General features: G+C 56.0%; 1 protein-coding gene across 1 annotated transcript in view; it reads left to right on the top strand.

Moving 5' to 3' along the window:
* Positions 1 to 18,796, top strand: part of THADA (THADA armadillo repeat containing) — a 55,389-nt gene that overhangs the window by 7,293 nt on the left and 29,300 nt on the right. The window contains exons 4-21 of the mRNA XM_078858276.1: positions 775 to 959; positions 1,103 to 1,135; positions 1,305 to 1,353; positions 1,938 to 2,125; positions 5,232 to 5,326; positions 5,980 to 6,102; positions 6,331 to 6,455; positions 6,903 to 7,597; positions 7,944 to 8,216; positions 9,089 to 9,258; positions 9,843 to 9,998; positions 10,804 to 10,929; positions 11,292 to 11,415; positions 12,039 to 12,175; positions 13,168 to 13,323; positions 13,981 to 14,119; positions 15,128 to 15,263; positions 16,381 to 16,517. Of these exons, the coding sequence (XP_078714402.1) occupies positions 775 to 959; positions 1,103 to 1,135; positions 1,305 to 1,353; positions 1,938 to 2,125; positions 5,232 to 5,326; positions 5,980 to 6,102; positions 6,331 to 6,455; positions 6,903 to 7,597; positions 7,944 to 8,216; positions 9,089 to 9,258; positions 9,843 to 9,998; positions 10,804 to 10,929; positions 11,292 to 11,415; positions 12,039 to 12,175; positions 13,168 to 13,323; positions 13,981 to 14,119; positions 15,128 to 15,263; positions 16,381 to 16,517 (3,047 nt within the window). The remainder of the gene's footprint in view (positions 1 to 774; positions 960 to 1,102; positions 1,136 to 1,304; positions 1,354 to 1,937; positions 2,126 to 5,231; positions 5,327 to 5,979; positions 6,103 to 6,330; positions 6,456 to 6,902; positions 7,598 to 7,943; positions 8,217 to 9,088; positions 9,259 to 9,842; positions 9,999 to 10,803; positions 10,930 to 11,291; positions 11,416 to 12,038; positions 12,176 to 13,167; positions 13,324 to 13,980; positions 14,120 to 15,127; positions 15,264 to 16,380; positions 16,518 to 18,796) is intronic.

Raw genomic sequence — 18,796 nt, 5'->3', positions numbered from 1 at the left:
TGGTGGTGCAATCGGTGACGCGGCAAACGGATTTCACCGGTCGCTGGACGCAGCAGGGGAAGTCTTGGGGCGCGGCAAGCGCGGCTGCCTTGACTTTCAGCGTGCATCAGGGGGCTTGAAGGAATGCGGCGCGACGTCTTCACATCGGAGAGATGAGTTTGTCTGTAATTATGTGGGTGGCTCTTTGTGTGGCCATCTCATCGAGAGAAAGAAAAAAAAACAAAGCACCTGGCACAAGTGTGTCATTAGCTGCACTTGGGAGACAAAGTAACGATGCTGGCCTTTCCAGCCCCTTGTTCTAACCGTAATTGATGGTTCGCTAAGAAAGCTTTTCCTGCGGTGGTTGGTTGGGTGGGTCAGAGGTCAGAGGGCTGAGCTGGGACCACCAAGAACCTGGATTCGAATCCAGTGGATCCGCTTGCGATCAAACCGGGTTCATAAGTGTCATTAGTTGATGGTCTCAGCCTTGTTGCAACATTTCTGCACAGAAAACCGTCATGTGAAGTTTGTTTCTGCACTTAATATGGCAAAATTCCAGCTCTAGGAATTGGCGAACGTTACTCTCGTGTGGCAGGGCAGGTGGAAAAGTGGCACGCGAGAAGGGTCGCACTTTCCTGCGGAAGATCCACGTGGAATCTTCGTGACGTTACGTGACATAATGGCACAATCAGGATACAATTGAGGATAATTTTTGTGAACCAAATATACAAAAAAAAGAATGCTTGTGCCCACGGTATAACCATGCTAACGAGCGGCTTTTTTTGCCGACCCCAGCCTGCTGGAGTCCCAGCGTGGCGAGTGGAGGGTAGTGGCCTGCGACGCCCTTGCCGGGCATGTGAGCGACGCTGTGGGGCGGAGCGGGCGCCAACCCGGTGGGGAGCCGTCGCCCACGGACGCCGCGAGGCCGGGCTGGCTAGCGGTGTCCACGCTCGCCTGCTGCCTCGAAAACTTCCCGCTTGGTCAGTGCAGCGCCACTCTCTTCGCCTTTTATTTCTGTTGTCTCTCGACACCACCACCGCCACCATCACCACCCTCCTCTCTTTGTCACCAAATCAACAAGTCTGAACTCTGCCTGATGTCTTCCTCGTGTTTTCCCCTGCAGGCGAAGAGGCCTTGGTGTCTGTGCTGTCCCCAGGTGTGTAACTGAAATGGGTGCCGGCCTTGTCTGTGTCCGTGTTCCTGTGAGCGTCGCGTAACTGTGCACGCGCATTCACACGTCGCGCTTTCGTTCTTCGCCGCCCGTGGGTTTGTTCTTCGCGCGTGCACAAATCGCGCTCGGCGCGCGCGTGTCCGTTTTGTTCCAGTTCTGGAGCTCCTCCTGGGCCTCCTGACCGACTCTGTCAACCGAGCCAGGTGAGACGCCTTCCTAAACAACACCCGGAGTTCGCAGTTGAGGTCGCGCTACGACAGAATCAGCGCAGCGAACAAGATGGTGGAGTCTTGGTCGACCGGATTAGCACACCGGTGAACGGAAATTAACTCAAGTAGGCATCTGACGAATAGGAGGAGACGTGTCACTTCTTATACTCGCGATTCGCACGGTGCATCTTCCCTCTCAGAATCAATTGTCAATCATAAATGCAACTGACCTGAAGATGTTAACTTGGTGTTAATGACACTGAACAATCGACACGGAACATAAAACACAACATAAATGAGACGGTACAGTATGTACAAGATAAGAAATAGCCCATTACTGAAGTGAATCGTAACCTTGTATAATAATATAAATAATAATATACTCGGGTCATAGGTGGGGAAGTGGGTTTTGTAATCGATACATGCTTGCACTTGAGCAAATCTAAAGTGGAGAAGATGAAATCGGACGTTGATGCTGTGGTGTGTCGTCGATGCCGCCGCCGTGCGCTGCCGACGCCGTTGGGAGGGTGTTGTTATGCTGCTGCTACTGCTGCTGCTGCTACTGCTGCTGCGTTGAGGGAGTGCGCAGGGAAAGCGGCGGAGCGGACCGCGTGGATGCACGAGGCGCAGGCGGCGGTCAAGACGACGATGGTGCTGCTGCAGAAGGCACTGGGGCGCCTAGGGAAGGCTCAGGACGAGGACTCGATGTCGCTACGGACAACCAGCGCAGGCTTTCTCCGCTGCTTCGTGGATATTCTTTCTGATGGTGAGCCGTCAGCAACGCACTGAAGTTAGCGATAATAACTAAACAGGTGAAATTATGAACATAGCCGTATTTATTCATCCAGGTACGTATCACCAAGTCTGATTTTTCATGGGGGTTCTGCAATGGGATGTTTGGCCAGTTAAGAATTGTTAAACACGTTTTGGAGAATGCTGGCGTACCTGGGAAGAATTATGTGGAGATAACGCTCTCCCAACTCCTCACAGACAGCTACTGGAACCCACTTTGGGTACCGCTGCCATCACCTTTTCACATCGCAGGCCAGCAGGCTTGGGAGAATCACATCCACCTCTAAAGTGCTGAAACACGGGCCTACACAGCCCCCAATATTTACATAAATTACAAGATGTTGTGTAATTAAAACGTCCACGTGTTCACATTTAAATATATTCATACCACGCCGAATCTCTGTTGAACATTACTGCAGAGCAGTAACGTTCAAACTCCTCACCGCCCCTAATAGTGCAGCTGAATGACCGATATTTTCCAGTCGTGTGGAAATCAAAATCAAGTCTCTACACGTTGCACACGCCTGATGGTTGGTGACCGCAGAAAAATGCGCCGGGGGACGGGCGTGAGAGCAGCACCATCGTGGAGGAACTTGCGAGCATGAGACCTGAACTCTACCGTGAGCCATACGGCTCACGGTAGAGACGTGCACAGATGTCTGTCGCTAAGTCTGAAAGTCGCTCACTGACGGCCCTTAATGCCGCGCTGACACGGCGCTGTGCCGTCGGCGGTGGCTACGTCGGGGGGAGGCGTGAAGGCGTGTGTTTGTGTTGGGTGCGGGGGAGTGCCTGTGTGTGTGGTGGTGGGGGGGGGGCTGGCGTGTGAGGTTTGAAGGATTGATCGGTAGGAACTGCTTTGTCTCTGCGGTGAAACGTGAGCCGTTCGACGAGGGGACGGGCGCCCAAGGGGGGAAGGTGGGCGAGGCGGCCGGGGCCAAACAGGAGGATGAGCTCACGACACGACACACACACACACACGTGCCTGCGTCCTGCTGTTGGCACACCGGCGCGTTAACACGTAACGCTTGAACAAAAAACGACGAAAACAACAGGGGAAGCTCTTACCGTCTTGGTCGAGCAAAGAGCCCCCCCCCCACCCCCCCATCCCCGCGCTAAACCCCATGGGTGCACGGCCAGCCGCATCCTGTCGGTGCCCGTCGTCCGAACTCGGGCGCCGTAGCGCATTCTCTCTCCGGTCTCGATGTGATGAACTGCCATGGGTTGGGGCTGCGATTCGAGTCGTAATAATGGGTCCTTGTCGTCGTTAACTTTGTGGTGGTGCGTTGTCACCACCTCCTGTGGCTGCAGGGGGTCATGTGAAATAATTGTTCGTAAGATACGAATGGAAATACTCCATTCTCGCACGCACACACTATTCACCGCACGCATCGTGAGCGCAAATCAATGCTGTTGAATGGATGGCTGATTACTCACCAGCCAAGCGTGTGTTCAAACTCAAGATATGAAACCCGCACCTCTGTTTATAACAAAAAAATGCAAGAAGTTGGGAGGGTTTGCAAAGAGGTGATTTCCTTCTGTTGATCAAGTTTGGCGTTGTGGCAATATTCTCTGTGGAAAGAGGATAAAGAAAGATCCCCCCCGCCGTGTGTATGTGTGTGTGCGCGCACATGCGCACGTGCGCAGACAAAAGGGGGATGAATTCTCCCATTATCAGCAGGACAGGGAGAGGGGCTGCCATTGAAAGCCATTGAGGAAACTCTCCCAGGCTCCCTCTGCATTGCAGAACAGCGGTGACCACGCAAAAGCGAAAGAAAAAAAAACACTGCTGCCAATGTCCTTGTCCACGCTGTGAATTTTGGCACGGTCGGCAGTTTTCAGCGGTAATCTCGGCATTACAAACAATACCCGTAGCCCACACGGAGCAGCAGCAATGCTCGGCAAACTGAACCGTGACCTCCGGCCTTAGCCCTAAGCACTGACCGCCACACTCCGTGTGAATGCCTTAACACGGCCATTGATTCGCAATCTGCTGGCATTGACGCGTTTAGTTTTTTCCATCCAATCTCCGTTTTTTTTGTGTGTGTTTTTAAACGGCAGAGTCGTGACCTCCCTGGGCCCCCACTGTGGTGGGCGGTGGCGGGGTCACGCCCGTGAGCGCCGGGCGATTATCCTGCCAGAGCGACCCTTTTAAAGGCGCCCGTCCCGTTTGCGCGCTCGCGGTTTTGGTTTTTGCCCGGGCTTATTGTCTCCGGGAGATGATGGCCCAAAGAAAAAAATACTGCCATTTGTCTAAAAGGTTTTTTGGCGATGTGTGGAGAGAGAGGACAGGTGATGGAAGGATGGAGCTTGGGGGAGTTGAAATGGGAGTGAAAGGTGGGGAGGGGACCTGAGGAGTTGGGCCATAATAATCTGCTTCAGCAGCATTTTATCTTGGGCATCATTCTACCGTTAATTGTAATGGTTGATCCGCTTTAACCAACAGACATGAACAGAGGCTCTTTTACGAGGTTATGCAGGGGGGCAAAATCAGTTCTCAAAGAAAAGAATCTTGCAGGAACTGTGACGGCGGAGGTTCGTTCCATTCCTCCGAGTGCTAATCCTGTTCGCGAAAACAAAACGACTCCAGAGGATGGGTTTAGGGGTCACAATGGCAGAGACTCTTGGAAACTCATTAGTGGCAAAGCTGTTTGTACTCCGACTCGGCCACACATTCTCCCCCGTCCACCTGGTGCTCTCATGCCACCAAGACCGCCCCCCCCCCCCCATCCCTTAACACACTCTGATCCAGTGTGGTCAACTGTGGTTGACTTGCAGGCTGACGGGCTGATACTTTAAAAAGGCAACGCTTGCAAAACACCCCTTAAAAATAGAACTCGCCGTACAACCCAAAGGGGGTCATTGTACTCACCGAGGCTTTCCTGGGTAAATAAATGGCTCTATTGTGATCATGATATGAATGGCATTCATTATTGCTATCCGACGCGATAAAGTTGCCTTGGAACGTGGCACGATGCGGGAGGGAGCTGTCCCTGTGTGTGACGCGTTGACCCCACGCATCCTGTCGATCTCTCCGGGTGACCCCCCCCACCCCCCACCCCCCCCACCCCCCACCGTGGCAGCCGGGTTCCTGCGGACGTGTCGTGCGGCGGCAGGCATGGCCGCGGTGCTGCTGCTGCTGTTGGGCCCCGACACAGCGTCGGACCCAGCTCCCCTGGTACCACCACCGGCTCCCAACATCCGCCTCCTCTTCATACTCCCCCCTCCATCCCCGCACTCTACCTTCACTGCTCTCCCCTCTTGTGGAAAGTGAACTTTTATGACCAACCGTGTGTTCGCGGTGAAGGCTTCCCACTTGGCACCTTTGCTATCCAATGCCATCGTTTGCTGTCCCCTCTCTGCACTTCAGCCCCATCCCGTCTCACTCCACCTCCAGGAACGTCACATCTCTACTTGTCTTCCTCGTCCCCTGTGATGGATGTCCTCTATATTTGTACAGCGTCTTGAGATGCGGTCGCATTTGAGCACTTTGTAAATCAAAATTGTGTTGGATTATGTGCCAAGTTGCAAAAGCAAGCAATGAATAAAGGAAGCTCAGTGGCTTTCGATTTAAAGCTTTCGTGACTGCGGGGATTCATATTCTTGGTTCTGAATCCCTGCAGTCACGAAAGCTTTAAATCGAAATTTAACCGCCTCTACGGGAAGGGTTTCCACATAACTTTAAGATACCCTTACTTCCTTTCTACATGACTTTACCGAAAGAACCAAGAATATGTAGCTCAGTGAGTCGCGGCGGTGGCTTTCTGCAGTATCGCCGTTTGATCGCACAGCCGAGGGTTTTCCGTTCCTGCTCCCCACCCTGGCCCGAAGCTCGCGCTGGCGCTGTTGGGCTCACGGGAGGCGGGCACCAGCGGTGGTGGCGGCGGCGGCGCGGTGGCTCTCCCGGCGTGGGCGAGCGACGAATTCCAGCGCTTCTGCGACGTTGCCGCCTCCGTGAGTCTCCCCTTCGTGCACGAGCGCCAATCCGTTGCTTATTGTTGTTGGGTAACTGCAAACTCTGGCTGCCCGAAGCCCTGCTGATGCCCTACTCATTCGTCGTTAATAATAACATTGTTGTCGTGTAGCGGTCCAGATTGAAACCCAAAATGACACGAGGGAAAGTGGCACAGGCCGTCCGTGGTGATGGAGGTGCGGCGGGAACGGCTGCCGCGGGTTTTGCAGGACCGGGAGACGTGGCTGAGCGTGTGCCACGGGACCCTCGCGATGCTCAACTGGGACGTCGCGAGCGGCCCCCAGCTGCGCCTGCTGCTTCGCGTCCTGCGGCCCCTGCTGGAGCTCGCTGCTGGGTGAGCGGCCCGGCTCCAGGGCGCCCGATGGAATGTGACGTCTCTGCACTTAAACTTGCTGCTGCGTAAACACAGCGCAGCTTGCACCGCTGGGTAGAGATGAACCTACCGGGAGTGCACTTGTCACGCAACAATGCTTTGGTCCGTTGATTTCAAATGGGCTTTTTTATTCAATTGCACTCATAATTATTGATTACTGAATAGGGCTACGCAGTGCACTAAAGAAATGTGAAAAACACTCAACAAAAAATAAATATTAAATTTAATTGTGACCCCCCCCCCAATGGTGACAATTCAGGCAATTCCTAAAGGACAGATGGAATAGTTCCATGTCTCCTGTTCATCCAGCAACACACCTTGGGTTCAGGCCCTGACGAGTTGAATATGACATCCACTCTCGTTGTTTCCTGACTGAGCAAAGTCCTCCCTGCCCACCGTTCCATCCAGATCCCAGGAGCCCAGTGCTGCGCTCACCCTCGCCCGAACTTTGACCCTGTGGACGGCCTCCGCCCTCGCGGGCCTGGAATCCGAGGCGGCGAGCGCGACGCCGCTCCTGCGCTCTGCGCTGACGGACAGCGGCCGCTGCGACGAGTTCACCTCGCCGTCGCTCACCCCGTGCGATTCGTCGCCCCGGCCACCGACGTCCACGCCAGCGGCGGATTCGTCGTCGTCGTCCTCTTCGGCGGAGGTGCGCGCGGCCGACCTGCTGGTCGAGCGCTACGTGTGGGCCAACCTGGACCACCCCCTGGACGGCGTGCGGCACGAAGCGCGGCACATCCTCGCCAACCTCCTGAGGGCCCACCGCGCCGCCGTGGTCCCGGCACGTCCCTCTGCGCTCGGATCCGGCATCGGCGGAGACGCGGCGGCGAGCCCGGTGGACGGGCTGGCGCGGGCCGTGGCGCATCGGACCCTGGCGCTTGGCTGGCGGTGCCGGGCGGCGTTTGGCGCGGCGCGGGCGCTGATGGAGGTGCAGGGCCCCTCCTGGCTGCTGGCGCTGGCTCCTGGCACGCCCCGCGGCCTGCTGGTGGCGGCCGCCGTGGACCCCGCCATGTGCCCGCACGCGGCGGACTTGCTCGGGTCGATGAGTCGCGCTCACCTCCAGGAGATCGGCCACGGTGCGGAATCGAGGGAACGGCAGGACGGTAAAAACAGAACCTCCAACTTGATCAAGTGTGCCTTGAGCGGTCGCTCTAGCTAAGCTTTAAAATCGATTATTTCATACGTGCATTGAACTGTGTATGTAAGAATCAATTATAAGCTATGCACGCAAATTATACACTGTTCCTTGAACTTAATTGATATAATATGATCCCCGAATTGTGAGAGTCCTTTTTAATTGGAGCGATTCGTCACTTTGCCTAAACCCGACCACAGCAGCCAGGACTGCGACGTTTAAAGAGCCGCGCCGCCGGCTGCGGTTGCACCCCAGGTAACGATGACCCTGAACCCGCGACGCCGCAATCGGCACGGCCTGCGCCCTTTTTTCAGTCGACGGCGTTGGCATTGGGGGCGATTTTGCGGACCCTTGGCTGCGCACGTGGGTGTCCCCGCTCCTGGAGGTGCTGTGCGCGCCGGCGTTGGGAACGGGCACCGCGGAGGAGGGAGACGGAGCGGAGGGAGACGGAGCGGAGGGAGACGGAGCGGAGGGAGACGCGGAGACGGGGAGGAGTCGCGTGGTGGAGCAGTGCCTCCCACGGCTGCTCCAGTCCAACCCGGCGTGCCTGGCTCTCACTGTGCAGGCCCTGCAGGCGCGCCAGCCAGGCAAGAGATGCCCACAATACAATTACAACTCGACGTGCACTTACCGTAGAGTCTCCACGTGACCGTATTTCTAGACGGTTTACAGAAACGGTGGGAGATAATTAGTTTGCAGCGAGAGAGAGGTGGTCACGGACACAGGAGGTAAGGAGCCTGGACGTAGGCAGGGGCAGGAAGTGTGCAGTACAGATGGCTGGGGGAAAGAGAGTTCCAGACTCGCAGCAGAATGATCTCTCACAGGGCAGGTGCCTTTGAAAAACAACTCTCACACTGTGGGATTGTGACACCGTGAAAGTTTGTTTTTGAACACACACACGCACGTTGATGAGGCTGCCTGTCAGCCGAGATAAATGTATGGAGGATGGCACAAATTCGTCACGTAATACCTAATACCCGACCGGTGGTAAAGCGGCCAGCATATCATCATGGAATATACTCACAATGCATGGACTGTACCCACAATGCATGGGCTGTACCCACAATGCACAGGCAGCTTCTGGGATTAGTGGGTGTGGTCACGCCTGACCTACTGCGCTACCGCTCTCCACACGCAAAAACAAAGATCCTACGTACTGCCAACCTGCCAGGCTGTCGGGACCAGTGCCCACAGTGAGCACCTGTGAAGGGTCACGCGGAATACGAGCTGAAGGCGTCACCAGCATCACTTGTGGCCGCCTCTATCTCCCCGGTGCCAATGTTCGCCATGTCATCATTTCTGGAGAGGTCCCAGGACCGATTCAGATATGACCCGCCACTGATCTTAGCCATTGAGCTCGGTCGGGTTCCTGGGTTAGCAACGCAGCGCGTCAACCACCGCACCGCCGCCGCGCTCCCCGTCCCGCCGACCGGTGCCGCGTGTTGCCCCGCGGGTGCAGGCGGCCGGGGCAGCCTGGGCGGGCTGGTGGCGTGCCTGCGGGCAGCGGCGCGGTTGCGCGGCGGCGCCGGTGCCGGGCACCCGGACGGCGAAGCGAGGGCAGCCGCTCCTGACCGGCTGCTGCTCGGCGAGGATCTGATGGAGCGAGCTCTCGCGCACCGATGTGACCAGGTTTGTGTCGCGCTCGGTCGATGCGCTCATCCCGGCTGCCGAGGTTACGGGTTCCTCGGTAGTCAGCCGGGTCCGATCGCGACTGTGAATGGGCCGCGGTGCCACCACCCCGTAGCGCTCGTTTGGTTGGAGCGTAAGCTGGAGGGCTCGCTAAGCGATGAAGATACGATTTGTCAGGCGTGGAAGGATTCGTGAATGGATATCGTGCTCGCGATACGTGCATCGGATCACGTGCGCAAGAATAGATTATTTTTGTGCACATTCTGCACACGTTATGTTCAGGATGATTGATGAGATTGTATTAATGAGACGGAACAAACGAGAAACATACAAATGCAACGGTAAAAAGAAGACGAGAGAAACAACCTGTTTATTCATATATTTGCGACTAAATCGGGAGAGTTCATTGCTTCACGGGGGAGCCTGGGAAAGGGCAAGGAGACGATTCGTGACATTCTGCCGTCTCCCCACATCCCATGCAAGTTACGCACAGCACCCAGCCCACGTGGCAACGATGCCGCCACCGCCGCCGTTGCGCCTCCGCCGCACGTGACGCGGCTCCACGTCCCCCGCGTCTTCGCCAGGTCCGCCTGGATGCGCTGGCGCTGCTGTGCGAGAGCGTGCGCGCCACGGAGCCCGTGCTGCCGCACGAGCTGGCGCTGCTGCGCACCGCGCTGCCGCTCGCCCTGCCCAGCTGCTCCGCAGCCACGCGGCGGGCCACGCTGTCACTCCTACGCAAGGTGCGGCCGCATCACCACGGGTGCCATTACCCCTGGCGGGCGCTCGCTCGCGATTGCCGCGTCTGCCGAGTTTACTCTAATCCCTAACCCCCATCTAGTTGTGTTTGGTTTGTTGTCCTTCATGCCGAGCATGCGTGTGTGCGTGTGTCATGCCGAGCGTGCGTGTGTGCGTGTGTCATGCGGAGTGTGCGTGTGTACGTGTGTGATGCCGAGCGTGCGTGTGTACGTGTGTCATGCCGAGTGTGCGTGCGTGTGTACGTGTGTCATGCCGAGTGTACGGTGTGCGTGTGTCATGCCGAGTGTGCGTGCGTGTGTACGTGTGTCATGCCGAGTGTGCGTGTGTCATGCCGAGTGTGCGTGTGTGCGTGTGTGATGCGGAGCGTGCGTGTGTGCGTGTGTGCGTGTGTCATGCCGAGCATACGTGTGTACGTGTGTCATGCCGAGTGTGCGTGTGTCATGCCGAGTGTACGGTGTGCGTGTGTCATGCCGAGTGTGCGTGCGTGTGTACGTGTGTCATGCCGAGTGTGCGTGTGTCATGCCGAGTGTGCGTGTGTGCGTGTGTGATGCGGAGCGTGCGTGTGTGCGTGTGTGCGTGTGTCATGCCGAGCATGCGTGTGTGCGTGTGTGCGTCATGTGGAGCATGCGTGTGTATGTGTGTACGTGTGTCATGCGGATCGTGCGTGTGTATGTGTGTACGCGTGTGTACGCGTGTGTACGTGTGTCATGCGGAGCGTGCGTGTGTACGTGTGTACGAGTGTGCGTGTGTATGTGTGTGCGTGTGTGATGCTGGGGCTGTTGTCCACAGCTGTTGCTGCGCATGCGGGACGGAGCGCTGGCGTGGCTCCGGCAGTCGGGCTCCTCGCCGCATCATCGACACGGCCCGCCGGGAGTGGACGGGCGGCGCCCGCACGTCGGCCTGCAGCAATATCGCGTGAGCCGACCGGGCGGTACCTTGGCAAACCCTCGCGCCCACACCAAAATAAAATCAACCTCACCACGTCTGTCACGATAACAGACAACAAACAAAGCAGATGAATGTTGCCGGCTAGGGGGCCGCCCTTGTTGGTTGGCGACGCAGTGGCTCCGGATCGGGGACTTGAGGCTTGCCATATATTTGTTTTCGATCACGAGGCAATGGCATTGTTGTTGATTCGTCCTCGTGCTCCACTGCCAACACAGCGGGGGGCCCACTCGTTATGCGCTCACGCGGCTTGTGGGTGCGAGGCGATGGTTCCCCGCCGACGTTGCAGTTTGTCGCATTTCCTCTTCCCGCCGCTGACGGACGACCCCCAGGAGTTTCTCTTCTGGCTGAGCGACGTGTCGTTCGACGCCCTGTTTCCCGGAGCCTCGTTCCCACGCAAGTTCATGGCGCTGAGCATGCTGGGATTGCTTGAGGAGGTGTTCCCCGACTTCCCAGGTGAACGCTCCACATTCTCCCCCTCGCGCCCACACCCACACGTCCTTACCGACCAGTTAAGTAAATAAATACATTCTCAAGTTCTCTTGCTTGTGGTGTGCATCCCATAGACGTGTAGGTGTTTTCCCGTTTTAAGTGGTGTAACTTCGTTTAATTTTTAATATGGCTGTTGGAGTGGAGCGGTGATGCGGTGGTTAGCGCGCTGCTCCAATGAACCTGGCAAAGCTTGGTTCAATTCCCCACCACTGCTGACATCATTGGCGAGAAATATCTCAACCGGTCCCGAGCTCCCCTTCACCACCCCAGCGTGGTGAAGTTTGGTGAAACAGCACCATTGACTCACGTGGTGTCCCGGACACCTTTGTCCGGCAGTGGATTGCCACGTACACACTTGCGGGCTTGATGAAAGTCTACAATCATTGCAATAATAATTAATTCGTAGCTCCACGGGCGTTTCACGAGATAACGAGAGTTTCTAGTTTTTTTTAAACGATTCAAAACCCTCGAGCACCGAACGCGTGAGGGCGCCGGCAAGGTCGTCGCGTCGCGCCGGCAATGCGGTGACCGTCGGGCCAGACGGTCGTGTTGAGCCCGGCTCTCCGCGCTGCCGTCTGGCGGTGCAGGGTTCAGCCTGGCGGAGGCGGTGACGCCGGAGCGAGCCCGCGTCCTTCTCGGCTGCCTGGCCGACAACTTCCCCGAGGTGAAGCGGCTGGCGAGCGCCCTGCTGCAACTGCTGCCAGCAGAGCGGCTCGGGCTGCAGGTGCGTGATGCGTGCCTCTCTTGATGCATCGACATGGATATCGGTCGGTGAATTGAAGCGTCGCTATGCGACAAGCAAATGACATTGCCTTCAGATATAACGTGCTCAAGGCACCGTCGCATGGAGTGGCTTGGCAGCTGCGTGTGGTGGTAAGTGCGGTGGGGAGCGGTGGCGTAGCGGTTAGCGCGCTCTGCTACGAACCCGGTGGTCCGAGTTCGATTCCCGCTCACGGCCAACACCGGTAACGATTATCCGAACCGGTCCTGAGCCTCCCCTCGGTCGACTCAGCCTCAATTAAGTACCTGGTACTTAAATGACCAAGGTGCTCTGCAAACCCTCGAGCTACCATCAGAGATTTGTTCATGAAGCCATCCAGATATACAAACACAGACAAAGCTTTCATCGAGAAGATGGATTCAGATTGAGCGATCATTAGAAGGACGTGATAATCCACGTCAAGTTATAACTGCTGTGATTGTCACTCTTCCACCCGTGCTGTTTTCGTTTACTAATTCAAGCTCATTGACATGCTAATTTCTCCAACCCCCAGCCGTCACTGCACGCCACAAACCCTCCCTCCCTCTCCCCCTCTCCCCTGTGAACTCCTGCAGCCACGACTCTACAAAACCCCCCTCTCCCCCCCCCTCCCGTGCCTATATAAAGCCACAACAGCAGATCATTCTTTCTCACCTGATGACGGACGCTTGTGTTGCGATCGAAACGTCGTGTTCTTTTTATAATTTTTTCTATCTACGTGACTTTACCGAAAGAACCAGAGAGTATGTACTTAGTGCGGTGTGTAAACATCGGCACTTGCAAAACAAGGCGACCGGGCGTGGTGCTGGCCCACCCACCCCCTCGTGTGCCGTGCCGGCCTTCATAGGTGCTAATCGCCAACAGCACTTGCCCCAAAAGCCTGTTCATGCTATACGGGGTCTATTTGTCTTTGGTGGTAGGAGTCACATTCTCACCACGTGCGTGCGTGCGTGCAGACGGAGGAGTGCCTCCGCTCCCTGCTGGTGGTGGCGCTGGCTCTGGCCTCCAGCCCGCGACCCTCCGACCCCTCCACGGCAGCCCCCCTGCTGGCCCTGCTCGTGCGCTGGGCCCCCCACAGCGCCCTGAGCCGCGTGCTCCCCCAGCACACGTCGGTAGGCGACGCCTTCCCGCACCCGTGGATGTTCCAGCGTCTGTGGTCCACGGTCATTCAGCAGTTGAACGTCTGTATGATGGATGACGCTACCATTTAATTTCTGAGCACTGAGTGGGGGGGGGGGGTCAGACAGGGGAATATGGATTCTAGTGACGAGAGAGAGAGAGACGTGGAGAGATACAGGGAAATGGACGTAGAGCAAGAGAGACAGATGGACATTGAGAGAGACAGACACATGGAGGGAGAGTGATACAGAGACACAGAGAGAACGAAGAAAGACGGACATTGAGCAAGAGACAGCGGTACACAGGGAGAGACGCAGAGAGACAGACCACGCGGTACACAGGGAGAGACGCAGAGAGAGAACAACAGAGGCGACACACATTGAGGCAGGCAAGGCGAGACACGGCACACTGTTTGACGGTCCCTTTCTCGAGGGCCATGTGCTCGTACAGTTGTTACAGTGTATCTATGTTGAACTTCTTTCGCACCGTACGGAGCCAACCTCGCTACTAACCGTGCTACTAACGGCCCATCACGACTAAAGTATGCGCGAGAGCCGCTCCTGCCCCATGGACGGGAGAAATAAAACGCTCGTTCCGGCTCGTGTGAGTACGCGTTTGTCTCCGTCGCCCCCCTCCCCCCCCCCCACTAGGAGGACGGCGTCGAGCAAACGTGTCCAGGAGGGCGAGGCGTGGGAGAGGTCACGGGGGCGGATGCCGTCTCTTCAGCCTCCCAGCCGGATGGGGTCCAAGACAAACCAGGCCGCAGCCTGGAGTCCAACACGCTGGCAGGTCTGGTTTGCACGGTGGCTGCACGGCTGGCACCGGTGACCCGGCCCGCCGTGATGCTGGTCAACGCCGAGCGCATTCACGAGCCAGACGGAAATGGCGTGGTCATTTGGCGACGACTGGCAGAAATCCCGTGTCGTGCACACAGAAATTATTATTTTGCGTTCCTGTAGCTGATGCTTTTGAAAGGTTAGTTTGTGGGGCTGCCCATTGGAATCAACAGTGCGGCAGTGTGGAGTGTGCGTATGTGAGTGTTGCATCTGTGTACAGGACGTGTGTGTGTGTTTGACAGTTTAGCAAAGCGGAGAGCAGTTTTGCATCTGCCAGTCAGTCTGGTCTGTTAATCAACAAACGACGGCCTTTGTCCTGTGACTTGCAAGAAAGCCTTCGGCACTCTAAAGTGCACCCAGCCTCGCACAACAATCATGGTAAGGGGCCATCCATTTAGTACGTAACGCAAAAATCTGTCAAAAATTGACCCCTCCCCCCCTCCCTGTACGCACGCAAACTTTTTACACCACCCCCCCTCACCTGCGTACATACGCCAGACGCACCCCCCCCCATTTCCTATGTGTACGTACATTGTCAGTAGACCTCCCACACGCAAGCGTACGCATTTGGGTAAACCCCCCCTCCCCCCTCCATGCGTACGTACTCAATGGATGCCCCCTAACTCTACCGACAGTGCCGAATGGTGGTGCGGATACGTGCGCGATATTAAGATTATGAATTGCATTCAGCACTGAAACGATATAGTGCCTCAAAGTGCCGTGTGTGCGCGCGCGTGTACAATGTGACCTGTGGCCCCGTGGTTTGCACGCTCTGCTACAAACCCAGCGACCTGGCTAACATCGGTGGCGAGTAATATCGGAACCAGTCAACCCGGCCTCAAATCGGTGCATGGGTGCAGTCGCGTGCAACGGACACCGACACCGGGGAGATCAAAGTCGTCTGGTCGTGGTGCTGATGCCGCCGTCCGTTGTCTTTGTCGTGGGCATCGTGCCGCTGCAGTGATGGGCGTGCTGGTGTCGGGCCTGGAGGCCGACGTGGCCGTGGCCGAGCACAGCCTGCTGGAGGCGGCGAGCACGCGGCCCATGTACGGTCGCCTGCACGCGGCCACTCGCCTCCTGCACGGCACCCGCCCGGGGTGAGTTTTCTGGGCCGGCGCGAGACCGCTCGCTGCACCGATACTGGGCTGGGGGGGGCGGGGCTTTGGGTTTTCTCTTCTCCTGAGGCCTGCAAGCATGGCTCAGTCGCCCTCGCCGTTTCATTTACCCCAAGTAAGAGCCGTGTGCTGCGGAACATCCGCTCCGTGTATAAATGCAAATCTTTAAATCCTCAACCCGTCGTGCTGTCGGCATCGTAGTGTCGCGCGGAGAGCGGTGGCAGCGTGCCGCGTTCGAGAACGGCCTCCGGAAGGTGACGTCACTGAGGTCCGTTCATTTGCCTCTAATCCACACGACGTAGTGCCTGCCACCTACCCGCCTGTCCTGCTATATAGAGTTCATACTTCATGGCCATTCAACTATTGGAATAAACCAATAGTGAAAGTTCAAACAAAATGTCACCGTCATTTTTTTTCATGGTCAATGGTCACCTGACTGGCTCGCTACATTTGGGAACCTGGTTTCTGCATGCGACGGGAAGCTAATGTGCCCGGAACAAACACGGATTCCAGTGGATTGCGCTCATACTCCATGCCCATCAATCGCCTATACTTTATTTGTATTTATTATTTTCTTTACCTACGTGACTTTACCGAAAGAACCAAGAGTATGGATCCTTGCAGTCACTTAAACTTCAAATCTAGAATGACATCAATCACCTACTGGCAGTTTTGTCTCCTGTCGGTGCCACTTTGTTGTACACTAGGTGATGGTGGTGGTGGTGGGGGGGGGGTCTCACAGGTAATGGTTCCACCACTGCCTGGTCCACCAAACCCACATCGCTCGCCACAGGTGCGCATCTTGGCCTGTGATCTATCATTTGGGACCAGGTCGCTTCTGAAAAAGAAGCTAATAGCTCAGTGGGTTTCACCTGGTAAGATAAGAAAAAAAATTGGTTTATAAAAAAATTGAAGTGATTTGTTTACCTTTTCTATACTTTGCACTCCTATTGCATTCGTTTTTGTTTTGCTCGTCGTTGTCATGTTCTGACCTGCCCCTGCTGGACATCTGTGACAAAGAGCTTCACAGCTCATCGGATTCCTCCAGTCGAAGTAAATAATCTGATCGATTCTAATTCGGCGGCATTGGCTGTTGCAGCTCTCTGTGCGCCGAGCCCGCGTGGCAGCACCTGCTGGAGAGGCTTCTGTCGGCCGCTTGGCGCGTGTCCCGCATCGCCTCCCGCGTCGTCAACAGCTCCTCGCCCGAGGGCTTCATCCCGGACCGCCCCGGCACCGGTGAGACCCCGTGCTCTGGTCGCCCCCCCACCCCTAACGCCACCAACACCGCCGCCGCCAATCTCGGCGTTTTGCCGACGCGTCGCCGTGCTCGGTGCTCGCGAGCCGAGAAGTTTGCTCGAGTTCGCGGTTCAAGTTGCCGCGGAGCGACGGCCGCTCGCGTGAAGCGTACAGCGATGCCTGCAGCGCCGACGGGCGGTGGAACGAAAGGAGATCGCATTCTAATTCATCGCCCGGCAAGCAGCAGGAGTGCACGTGGTGCTTCCTGCCGTTACTTGCTCAGTCGCAATAGGTGCCCATTAGAAATGTATTTTTGTTAACTTTACTCGCCGAACAAAAGGAATGTAATTGTTGAAAAGACGCAGGTCTAGAACACAACAGGGTATGTACGTACATATCCACGGCGGTTCTCTGGGAAGTAACCAGAGTGGAATGAAGAGGCATAGGCGAGCAGCGTCGAGTGCTTTTTCAATTTTTAAATAATTATTCTGCCAAGAGCATAAAATGTCAAATCGGTGCGTATTACCTGCCCATTACAAGCTGGGAATGCACACCGAGAGACACTGAAAGCAACACGAGGATTCGAGAACAAATGATAATTAGACTCCTTATTGGCCGTTAAGAAGCCGCGCACGCTTGAGTAGAACACCGCCACTGCCGGGGACGAGACTGGTGAAGGAATGGCGACGACACCAGGGAACAACAACGTGCCCAAGAGGATGACCAACGTGGAGGAGGAGGAGGGATATGATCAGCTCGTACACAGGAGCAGCGAGATGGATTTCAACACGGCAGGATGGCAACGGCCTTTCATCCAGCAGTGAATAGGTAATGGCTGACAATTTCTAATGGCACAAAAAAAAATGCACTTCCATTAGCCGCAGATGGCCGCAAATCGCTGCCGGAGGACTCTTCCAACGGGCAAGCGCAGGACAACTCGGCCGCATGTGCCAGGGGTCCTTCCTCTCTCACCGGGGGAAACCAGCGGGTCGCCGGTGTTGCCACGCCGACGGCAAATGGAGAGTTGCCGTCGGCGCCAAATATTTGCCTGCCGCGCTTGGCCGCGTGCCCGGTGCCACTCGAGGAATTTCTGAGTGGAGCTTTCAAAGCCTGTGAGGTGGGACAGAGGCCAGCAGGCGGAGACACACACCGCCGGTGCAATGTGCGTAGCAGCCCGTGGGCTGCTCTGTCGGGAGTGCAACGGATGAGACGAGGTCGTGACTACAGTGCAGTATAATCCGCCGCGGTTTTATTGAATCTTTTCGATGAGAAAAGTATCGCAGAGGGGGCGCAGCTGCAATCGTCCGCTGTGCGCCGCGCGCCGCGGTGAAGATAAGGGGGGGGGTAAGCGCGGGACAAGGAGTCTGTCGTCGTTTGCGTGGACACAATTCTTTGTCTGGCTCGTGAAGCCCCCTTCTCTCTCGTGTCTCGTGACCGCCCCGCTGTCCGTGACCGCAAGCCGCTCCATGTGAACAGCGAGAGATGTGCGTCACCGCCCTTTCTGGGCGCTCGCTCCCATGTGTATTTCTTTGTCCTCGTTTTATTTCGGGTTGCATTTCTTTTTTGGGGTAGCGGTTTCCTGCGTTAAATCTCGATAAAAAAAAACATTTTCTTTAGAATCGCTTTTTTGTGTTTAGTTTGTTGTCTTTCCCAGCACCTCCCGATTAGCACAGTGGGATACGTATGGTGTGAAAGAAGTTCGACATACAAACATACGTTTAAATCAAAGCACAGCAGGGACTGTTTGTACGTGTGGATCGAAGTTAACTGATCCAGCGCCAAAGGGAGCTGGGAATGGCTTCTCCGAGTGCTCGTGAAATGAACGTGTCTGACACCCATCGGCGTAAACTTCCCATAATCTGGCAAACCCGCAGCTGTGAGAATGCAGAGATGACTCCAGCTGAACCAAACCCAAGGTCAGCAGGTTATCATGGCCATTACAGCTGATGCCACCACACTCATCATCACTTGCTTCCTTCACTCAATCCCGTAGTTGCTGCAAAGACCAGATCTGTCCTCCATGGGTCACTCTTAACAGTATCCCACCATTCTCTTTGGTTCTTTCTGTAAAACCTCCATTGGCTGGAGGTTTTTTCCCATGGTCACCAGAACCCGGGTCTGATTCTGTCAGTAACGTGCCCCCTGCACGTTCGTCCCATCCGCCAAAACCTCTCTTCGGTGTCTTAATGTCCTCCCCTTACCGTCCCCTATTCCAAATGTCCCAAGTTTCCTACCACCTGATCCTTCCACGAAACCAAATGCTGCTCTTTGTTTCCTGA

Source organism: Lampetra fluviatilis, chromosome 7 (genome assembly GCF_964198595.1).
Source record: "Lampetra fluviatilis chromosome 7, kcLamFluv1.1, whole genome shotgun sequence".
Classification (NCBI taxonomy): domain Eukaryota; kingdom Metazoa; phylum Chordata; class Hyperoartia; order Petromyzontiformes; family Petromyzontidae; genus Lampetra; species Lampetra fluviatilis.
Note: the sequence above shows the minus strand (reverse complement) of the source record. Positions and strands in the feature narration are given on the sequence as shown.